This window comes from Urtica dioica, chromosome 3 (assembly GCF_054948205.1).
Source record: "Urtica dioica subsp. dioica isolate 48M chromosome 3, U.dioica_male_clone48M_v1_H2, whole genome shotgun sequence".
Classification (NCBI taxonomy): domain Eukaryota; kingdom Viridiplantae; phylum Streptophyta; class Magnoliopsida; order Rosales; family Urticaceae; genus Urtica; species Urtica dioica.
In genome coordinates, this window is record NC_142758.1 from 17726179 (window position 1) to 17736684 (window position 10506).

The 10506-nt window shown below is 36.4% G+C and overlaps 1 protein-coding gene across 1 annotated transcript; it reads right to left on the minus strand.

The window, feature by feature from the left end:
• Positions 1 to 256: 256 nt before the first annotated feature.
• On the minus strand, positions 257 to 3209 carry LOC149402454 (uncharacterized). Its single transcript, XM_089609481.1, has 2 exons — positions 2682 to 3209; positions 257 to 1631 (listed from the first exon to the last, which is right to left on the minus strand). Exons 1-2 carry the CDS (start codon positions 2919 to 2921, stop codon positions 411 to 413), a joined length of 1461 nt encoding a protein of 486 aa, XP_089465607.1. The 5' UTR covers positions 2922 to 3209; the 3' UTR covers positions 257 to 410.
• Between the last annotated feature and the right edge of the window lie 7297 nt (positions 3210 to 10506).

Below are 10506 nucleotides of genomic sequence, written 5' to 3' on the forward strand. Positions count from 1 at the left end.
TTGTTGTTTGTTTTTTTTTTTTTTAAAGTACTTGGGTTGTTGTTTGTTACCGGTTGCTTTCTTTCACTACTACCGAAAAAACGAATCTGGTTGGGTTTTAAGTTCTCAAGAAGCATATGTAAATTATATTTGGAATCGCATGCTGGTACTTGTAGCGAGTTTTATCATCATATGTGTACTTCAAAACAGAAAGATTACATCGAATAGAGCGAAGGTTTGAGCAAGTTATAAAAAATATTATAAATAAAGGGCCGAGTCCTTGATTTCTTTCTGATTTAAATTGGAATAACACCAAAAATGGAAATCAATCATCAGTTAGACTAAACATCAAAGCTAGACACTACATTACCACGGAGGTTAAAATATTATATCATGCATTTTTTAAGTTTGTCAAAAGAAACACAAAGATATTACATGATCAACAAAAGCTCTAGAGAGACTAGTACAAGCCACCAAAAAGCGCCAATGAAACTGCCTGAAAATCCCAAAGAGGTAGCCAAATCTGAATTCTTTTCATTCAAATGAGCCTCGTCATCATATAAGTTTGTCTCAACTAGCTTGAGCTTTGGTTGGCATGGCTTGACCCCGAAAGGTAATTGTGAGACCCCATTGATTGGATAGCAAAGATTAGGGTTATCCCAAGCCCCAAAGCGCCTTCCCATTTTCCCATAAAACCGCCCAGAGAATTTGAGCTCTCCTCTCAAATTATTCCCGTTAAGATACATAGCCCCAAGCCCAAGCAAAGTCTCGAATTTCGGCGAGATATCTCCCGAGAGGTTATTGTCGCTGAGACCCAAAAACCTAAGCCGCTTAAGACCCAACATGGAATCTGGTATCTCTCCTTCCAAACCTGTTTTAGTGAGATCCAAGACTTCCAATCTCTCTAGGTTCTCCCACGAGACACTCTTCAAATCCCCGCCGATCATCGGGTTGTTCGACAAGACCATTTCCTCCAAGGATTTCAAATTCCCCGGTTGCTTGAATCCCAAGCCACCCCAGAATCTATTCTTACTGAGGTCCAAAAGGGTCAAACACTTCATGCCCTCAATGATCCCACTAGTCGATTCAAATTTTCCCGCCAAAGAGTTGTTGCTGAGATCGAGCTTCAAGAGCGATTCCAATCTCCCGAGGCTCGCGGGCAAGTCGCCAGAGAGATAATTCCCACTCAAGTCAAGGATTAGGAGCTTCCTTAATCCTCCAAAGTTGTCGGGAATTTTTCCAGTTAAGTTGTTTCCGGTGAGAACTAGCCTCTCCAAGTTGACTAACCCACCTAAACTCTCGGGCAACTGACCCGATATTCCGTTCTCCACGAAGACCAAAGATCGAAGCTTTGAGAGGCTTCCGAGGCTTTCGGGTATTTTTCCGATGAGGCCGGGGTTGGATCTGAACTCGAGAGACTCTAAAGTTGGAGATAGTCTATCCCAATCGAGAGATGGGATTGAGACTGATTGGTGTTTCCGGCGCGAATCGAAGCAGTTGAAGAATGACAAGGACTTCAAGTGTTTGAGGTCAAACAATTGGGGTTTGAAGTCAACTACTTTTGATGCACAGGAAAGAGAGTTTTCGTGGACTGGTCCGATGTTTATTTCTGTGACGTACCACAGACCACCGTAGAGATCGCAAGACACACCCTGTTGAAAAACATCAAGAATTATAAGACTGCTATCACTAAGAAAAGAAACAAATTTCAATTTATCCACAAGTGCTGTAAAAAATAAGGAAAGGAAATGGTAGAAATTTCTACCTTAACTTTTTAGAAGCGTTTTTTTTATTTATTTATTACTTAAATTTACAAGTTTTACTTACTTTTATCACATTAATTTTTTACCTTAACTATTTTATATATAGGAAATTTATCCTCTGAGCTTTATATTTATTTTTTGTAGGGGATGTGGTGAAAGAAGATTAGCTATTTTAGTTTAGTTTTCTGTTATTTTTGTAACCCAATAAATAAAAGGTTTTGTGTTCTGGGCGCCTCTTTTTTTTTCTTTTTTTTTTTTTTTTTTCTGGCACAGAAGCCAATATTAGACATACATATAAACACCAAAATGGCAGTCATCCAAAGCGTTAAGTTGGTAAAGGATATTGGAAGCATAAAGTATTACGTACACACAATTCAAGTCTGTATCGTTCAATTATAATCTTTCTCTCTCAGGACAATATTAAAAATCGTGACGAGGCCAAAAAAAAAAATTTATCTTTCTACATAATCTCAAAATTTGTGGCAAACCTTTCGTTCGTTCGTTCGTTATAAAGCCCCTGCAGCAACCACCTCTCTTTAAATGCTACTTTCCATTACTCAAAATAATGCATGAAAGAGAGATAGAGCCCTAATATTTCATATCTTATCATATACTTCAAAACATGTGCAATAGATTCCCCTCCTAAAGAAAATACAAGACGTACATTTTTTTTTTATCATTGGAACTTTAACAGAACCCTAATAGTAATACACACACACACAGACACACAATTAATAATATCTGTGTCTTATTTAACTTTATCTTTACATGTTATCATGAGCATAAAAAAGAAGGGTCACTATCCTTTCCAACTATATAGAATAAATGTAATAAAAAAAAATTAACATCGAACCAAAATATATAAAAATGAATATCTTTCAAACCACACAGAAAAAACAAAGAGAAAAACAAAAGCAAAAGAAAAGAAAAAGGACTTACTTGTATGGGAGTCCATCCACAAGGATCTGGATAGAGATCTGAGCCATTCCACCACCTTCCAACAAACCCTTGTATAGCTCTGTACAGACCTTCTTTCTCTTCTCTCTCCATTGGAGCTAACAATGTCTCTTCTTCTTCTTCCTCCTCTCCGAAGCACAACTGGTTCAAACTCAGGATCAGTATCAAGATAGCAACAACGCCAACGCTTTTTGTGGCGAATAATCTCTTATTAGTCGTCATTGTGTGATGATCATATGAAAGAGAATGAAACAGTCCAAAAAGATAAAGAGATTCGCGAAGGCGCTAGCTAGGACAGCATGAGAAGTACTACTAAGTGGGTTTTTCTTAAAAGGGAAAAAGAAGGAAGAAGAAAATGAACAAGAATTATGGGAATGAGAGTTCCAGGTACACTCTATTAGATTATTATAATGTCTGTAGGAGTGTTTTTTTCAGAGCGCATCTAAAAAGTTTGTTTTTGTATGAAGGAAATATGGAAAGGCGTTTATTCTTTATATATAGAAAGAGGGAAAAAATAATAAAACTGTCTTTAACTTTTTCTAGTGTTTATGGAAAAGCTAAGGAAAGGAAAGTGTATATTATATATATTTATACATATAGAAGAGTACAGAGAGAGAGAGAGAGAGAGAGAGAGAGAGAGAGATGGAGAGAGAGAGATAGAGATATAGAGAGAGAGAGAGAGAGAGAGAGAGTTTAGTGATAAGCACAAGATCCAAGCTCAATAATCGAAGAAGAGCTGTTAGGATATGGAGGTCTAGAGAGAGTAGAGATGATAGTAGCGACTGAAGAGTTTTTATGACGAAAGCGAAAGGAAACATTTACTGTCATATACTGCTTCTTTATTACCTTATTTATTAATGAGCACTATATAAAAAAAAATTGGTAGCAGTACTGTATTTTCCTTTCCTTTTTGTTGGGCTTTATATATACATATATACATATATATATATATATATATATATATATATATATATATATCTTCTTTCTTCTTTTTTATCATAATTACAGTCACCTTAAATGATCGTTTAAATGATGGAATTATTTTTCTTTAATTTAAGTTTTCTTTGCATAAAAAAATTGGTAGCAGCAGTACTGCATTTAATTTTTTTTCCCTAATATTTCAATACTAGATTATATCATAATACGTCATTAATTTTAAGATGATGTATCTAAATAATCAATTTGAAGTTATGAATTTGCAAAATAATCGAAGGTTTGTCTTAATATAGTGAAATAGCGAAAATGTGCAGTAATCTGGTTTCCAAATTTTTTTTCTCCCCAAGATTAATTGTTTTGAAAGTGATAAATTATTTATAATAATCTTCAAAAATTTTAATCTTGTCTGTCAAAAAAAATTTGAAAATTATAAATTTGACTACTTTGCTGAAAAATTAAAACTTTAGCTATTTTGCTAATTAATAAGTTTCAAATAACTATTTTTGTACGATGTTTCTTTAATTTTACTGATAATTTATGCACAACTTTAAAGGAATAATCTAGTTCAACATGAAACCTTTTGGCAAGATTATATTCTCGTTCTCAACGTAGAAAATCAGCTCATGGGAAGGTCTTTGCTAGTAGGGTATGTCATTGAGCATTTATATATAATTCAAAAAATTGCTTTTCAAGGAACATACACGTTAATACAACTACTGGTATTTTTGTAATAATCTTTTCATTCAACAAATATATGTTTAGATATCCAACAACGGGTTCAAAATCACCTGTAAATTAATTGTTTTTAAGTGGCGGCTAGATTAGTCCACATAACCTCTAAAAATTTATGGTAGGCCCTATGTTAGTTCGTGATTTTTAATAATTTATGGCGGCATATATCCATTGTTTTATCTGTATACTTTTATGTATGTTTCAAATATATTATTGTAAAAGTTTTGTTATTTACTTGAGTAAATTTAAAAAATATGTAACAAAAATAAACATTAACTTAACTAGGTTATGTGGATCCTCTATGATATAGTTTGTTTGGTAAAAACAATTTTGTTAAAGTTGTTTGGATGAAGCTGTAAAAAGTTGTTCAAGAGCCGAGTTCTTTGTGCTACATTGTTCTCTCGATAGAATTAAACTGAAAACTATATGTTTTTTAGTTTAAGAATACATTGGGTACATATTATCGGATATTTGGTTTCCAATTTTATGAGATTCGAGAGAGATTTGAGGATTGACCTAGTAAAACTCCTTGCAAGTAGAACTAGGTTATTCACTCTTGTTAGGAAAATTCACGTGGCCTTAAACTTTGAGTTAGTCTCTGTACCTTGGAGATCTTCATCGACAACTAGGTCTTGATGCTTGCAATTTCTGGATCACTACTATGATCAGAGTTCGTGAGTGCGTGTATTTTCATCGACATGCTTGATAATCTTCGGGAGAAGATTAGGTGAAACATAGAGAGGGATATTCTCTAATCTGAGGGGAGATCGAATTTATGGTAATTGAAAAAGTCAAAGACGGAGGTTTTTGTAAGTGAGTCATCAAACTTAATATTCATATTCCTTTGACGATTTGATATAGTGAATTGTTTTTACCTGGACGTATCAAGCCCCTTGAGTAGGTGGCTTATCATCGAACAGGGTTACAAATTCTCTCGTGTCCTTTACTATTTTCTGTTTGATTGTTTATTTTTTTATCATCTTGATTAAAACTACCTAAAAAAAATCAGTTGTTCAATAACTTGTTTCACTCACTTGTTGAACAACCTTCTTAATCACGTTACATAATTTAAGTTTATCACATATGTACTTCTAGATTATATGTGTTGGGGTAGATTGACTCGTTCTTCTTCTTGCACCAACAAATCTCTGAACTTTGAACGTTCGCACTCGAACTTTTTGCCTATTCATCATTTGTTTACGGAATCTCACATGTGTGCAATCTAAGTTGTTGTCAATGGTGCCCACAAGAAGAGTAGTAGTGTCGATTTGTATACATTTGATGTAATATAATCTCACAAAGACTATTGCTTGTAATTTCCAAATCATTAATAAAAAGTTGAAACGTTCATTCATTCTTCCTTGTCTGTTTGAAGCGTTATGATAATCTATTGTCTTTAGTCCTTAAACAAACCTAACAACACATGAAGAGACAAATGCAGATCTGCATGAACAAACTCTTCATGCTTTGCTTAAAACAATATATTCGCAATCTAATGATCAAAGGACTATTGATCTCAGTACGATTGTTAGGAGAATCTATGATGTCTGGTTATGGGACATTGAGAGTTGGAGAATCTATAGTTCTTCTAGGTATCTTTCGAAGGTACTGAATTGACCAATGCACTTCTAGAGACAAGATAAGAACAAACCATTAACCTCTTATGTCTCGAAGTCACTACGTATGAATTACATCATGCTTACCTCAATCCTGAAATGAGACATGTCATTTCATAGCTTACATATTTTCAGTTGAGAAAGTCGGAGTTCGTATTCACTATGTGCTTCCGAGCAGGACCTATTGGTGAAGTACTAAGCTATGAAGATGTCATGAGTAACTTTGTGAAGCTCTGATAGATATGGAATTCATGTACAAGATTGCTGAAATGCAATGTATATCACCTCATGCTTTGTTCCTTGGAATGTGAATAAATGAATTGGCCAGTGTCCAAATTGAGTCATGACTATATTGAATGAATCAATGTGACTTGTTAGCTCCTCCACTACTACAAATGTTGGATTACACAACGGAGATTCCACAACGGAACACAGTACCGTTGTGGAATCTATATGCTTCCACAACGGTACAGTCGTACCGTTGTGGAATGTCCGGGATTCCACAACGGTACCACATTACCGTTGTGGAATCTATATGATTCCACAACGGTACCACAGTACCGTTGTGGAATCTTTATACATGGCCGCGGCGAAGTGGGTTCCTACAAAAACATAGACTCTGGAACTTAGTTCGCCGCGGCCATGTATTCTGTTGGCCGCGGCGAGATTTCTTGGCCGCGGCGTGTTTTATACATGGCCGCGGCGAAATGGGTTCCTAAAAAACATAGAATCTGGAACTTACTTAGCCGCGGCCAGGTGTTCTCTTGGCCGCGGCGCGATATCATCGCCGCGGCGTGTTTTATACATGGCCGCAGCGTGTTTTTATCATGGCCGCGGCGAGTTATCATGGCCGCGGCGGAATATTAAGCCTTGACGTTTTATAGTCTTGGCAGCGGCCATATTAGTATTTATCAACAAGATATGAACAATAATTATATAAAGTATATATCATAAAAGAAACTAAAATACATATTTTTTTTGTTTTCACACTAAAATATGATTGATATCCGAACGATGTAAATGAGAAACATCATCATCATCAAAATCTTCGATCTCTTCATCAACAAGTGGCAAGCCGGATGTGAATGGGGGGATATTAGACATGTTGTCGTCTTCATCTTCTTCAATATTTCTCGCTTTCATGTGAACCACTAATGATAAATCTGGATTGACGGGTTCTGGTACGTAAAACACTTGAGTTGCTTGTGAGGCCAAAATAAATGAATCATTCTCGTAACTTGTACGTCGAAAGTCGACAATCGTAACTCCGTCTTTATCAACTTTAACATGATTGTTGTCTGCCCATTTGCACTTAAACAAAGCTATTCGTAGCCCACAATAATCAAGTTCCCAAATGTCTTCAATGTACCCATAATAGTTCATAAAAGCTTTTTTTGGATTTTTATCCTTTGCCGAAGAAACGTGTAATGCTTCAGCAAGTAATGTAACACCACTATTTTGAACGGGATGCTTGTTGTCTCTTTCTTTGGTGTAAAAAGTAAAACCATTAACAGACCAAGCAGTGTACCTTGTAACCATTGACGAAGGACTGCCATATATTTTGCTCAACGTTTCTGAATGTCATGATTCTTGAAATAATCGTTTTCCAAGCCACTTCTGAAATGAACGATTGTGCTCTTCTTGTAACCATTTTTCATTTTTAGCTCTTTTTGAATCATTTGCCCTCAATTCTTTCAAATGAATATCCACAAACGGCGTGACCTCGGAAACGTTATGCAAGACATGGAGACTGGCTTGCTCCCACTCTTTCCGGTTGACGATAGAATAAGTACCTATACATAACCACTCATATAAGTAGTGGTCCTCTCATGAATAAGTTAAATACACAAAAGAAAGTGTCAGAAAACATACCTGTAGATAAAGCTTTTGATTCATGACTTGTGCTCTTTGGCAACCCAATCGCGTCTGCATTAGTTAAATACTCCGAACAAAATTCAACGGACTCCTTAGCTATATAGTTTTCTACTATGCTCCCTTCCGGTCTATTGTAGTTCTTCACATAACTCTTCAACACTTTCATGTAATGTTCGATTGGATACATCCAACGTAAAAATACGGGCCCACATAATTTCACTTCACGTACCAAGTGAACAGTTAAGTGAATCATGATGTCAAAAAACGAAGGTGGGAAAAACTTCTCTAGCATGCATAGAGTTTTTACCAACTCCGATTGCATGGAATCCAACCGAGTAGGATCAATAACCTTCGAGCAAATCGAGTTGAAGAATACACATATCTTGGATATTGCAAATCTCACATCGGGTGACAAAATTCCACGCAAGGAGAGAGGTAACATTTGTTGTAGAAGCACATGACAATCGTGAGTCTTCATTCCAATAAGTCTCAAATCTTTCATAGATACAAATCTCGTATAGTTTGAAGAATGACCATCGGGAACTTTGATAGACGCAAACCATTTACACAACTTCTTCTTCTCCTTCCGATCTAGAGTATACTTAGCCGCTGGAAATTTTGTTTTTTGTCCGACCTCCTCCTCGGCGTGCAAACTACTTCTTATATTCAGCTCCTTGAGATCCCTTCTAGATTTTATTCCGTCTTTCGATTTATGTGGATCATCAAGAAGAGTACCGATAACGGATTCGCAAACATTTTTCTCGATATGCATAACATCCAGACAATTCCGAACGTAGTGCGTCTTCCAATACGGAAGGTCATAAAATATCGATTTCTTCTTCCAAGGATTCTCTTGAAACAACTCTTTAGTACTAGCACGACGCTTTCTTTTTCCAAGGACTTCATTGACGTTTTTTACCATCTCGTAGACATCTTCACCAGACAAAATTCGAGGAGGGAGCCGTTCTTCTGTGTTGCCATCAAATGCTTGTTTTAACCTTCTAAATGGGTGGTCTCTTGGTAAAAATCTTCTATGCCTGAGAAAAACAGTCTTCTTACCATGCTTCAACCGGATTGAAGATGTGTCTTTCATACAAATAGGACAACCAATCGAGCATTTCACAGAATATCCTGACAAATTTCCATAGACCGGAAAGTCGTTAATAGTCCACAATAACATTGCCCGTAAGTTGAAAGAATCTCGACGATAAGCGTCTTTAACCTCATAGCCCTTATCCCATAACATCTTCAAATCATCAACAAGCGGTGCCAAATAAACATCGATATCATTACCTGGTTGACTCGGTCCTGATATCAGAAGCGTTAACATCAAGAACTTTCTCTTCATACAGAGTTTTGGAGGGAGATTGTAGTTCACCAATATAACCGGCCAAACACTGTATTTACTGCTCATCATGCTAAACGGGTTCATACCATCAGTTGCTAAACCAAGATGAAGATTTCGGGGATCAGCACTGAAATCCTTATACTCAAAATCAAAGGATTTCCATTGGGCAGCATCGGCAGGATGTCTGAGAACACCATCATTGACACGTTTTTCGGAGTGCCAAACCATGTTCTTCGCGTGTTTGGCACTATTAAACATTCGTCGGAAGCGTGGCATTGGAGGAATGTACCATAACGACTGTAATCATAAAAAACAATAAGAAGCATACCATTATAGGCTATACATGTATTTGATAATCGAGTAGTGAAAACATACCTTAACTGGAACTCCTTTGACTCCGTCACGTGGCATTTTACCCTTCTTCCACCTCGACTCTTTGCAGATCGGACATTCATCTAGATTTTCATGCTCGTGTCTGTATAAAATACAATCATTCGGGCACGCATGGAACTTCTCGTACTTCATACCTAATGTGCCCAAAGTCTTCTTCGCCTCATACATACTTAAAGGAACTTTATTGTCTTTCGGAAAGGCTTCTTTAAGTGTTTCCAACAATTTTGTAAAGCTAGTGTTTGTCCAACCACCCGACGCCTTCAAATGAAACAACGTAACTAAAAACGACAACTTCAAAAAGCTTGTACACCCTTCGTATAATGGTGTCTCCGCATCAATCATCATCGACTCAAACAACTCCGGCCGGTCAACAAAATCGTCCTCCAAATCATTCATCATTCCGGGCATATCATCAACATCATTTTCAATATCATCAACGCTATTGTTTATCGTCGAACAAAAATCCTCACCATGATAGTACCATCTTTGATAGGAGGTCATTATTCCATACGCAAACAAATGGGTTCGAACAACATCAAGCGAAAAATGCCTATGATTTCCACATCGAACACAAGGGCAACGAATAGATTTCACGTCGTCCATATTATCTCTAGCGAATTTACAAAACTCATGTACACCTTCTTGATATATCTCAGTTAATCTATTCTCCCACATCCATTTTTTCATCTTCAATGATAGAAAATCCTAGATTTTACAACAAATACCCATTCTAATTACCAAGTTATAAAAAACAAGCATATTCAAAGCAAGTAGGAGAATAACTTACAAGATTTGGACGTATAGTTGAGAATGATAACCAAGAATGGCGCAGAACAGGTCGGAATTAGGTTTGGAGTGGGTTTCCGAATGAGGTTTTGAGATTAGAAAGTGAAAATGACGAGAAATT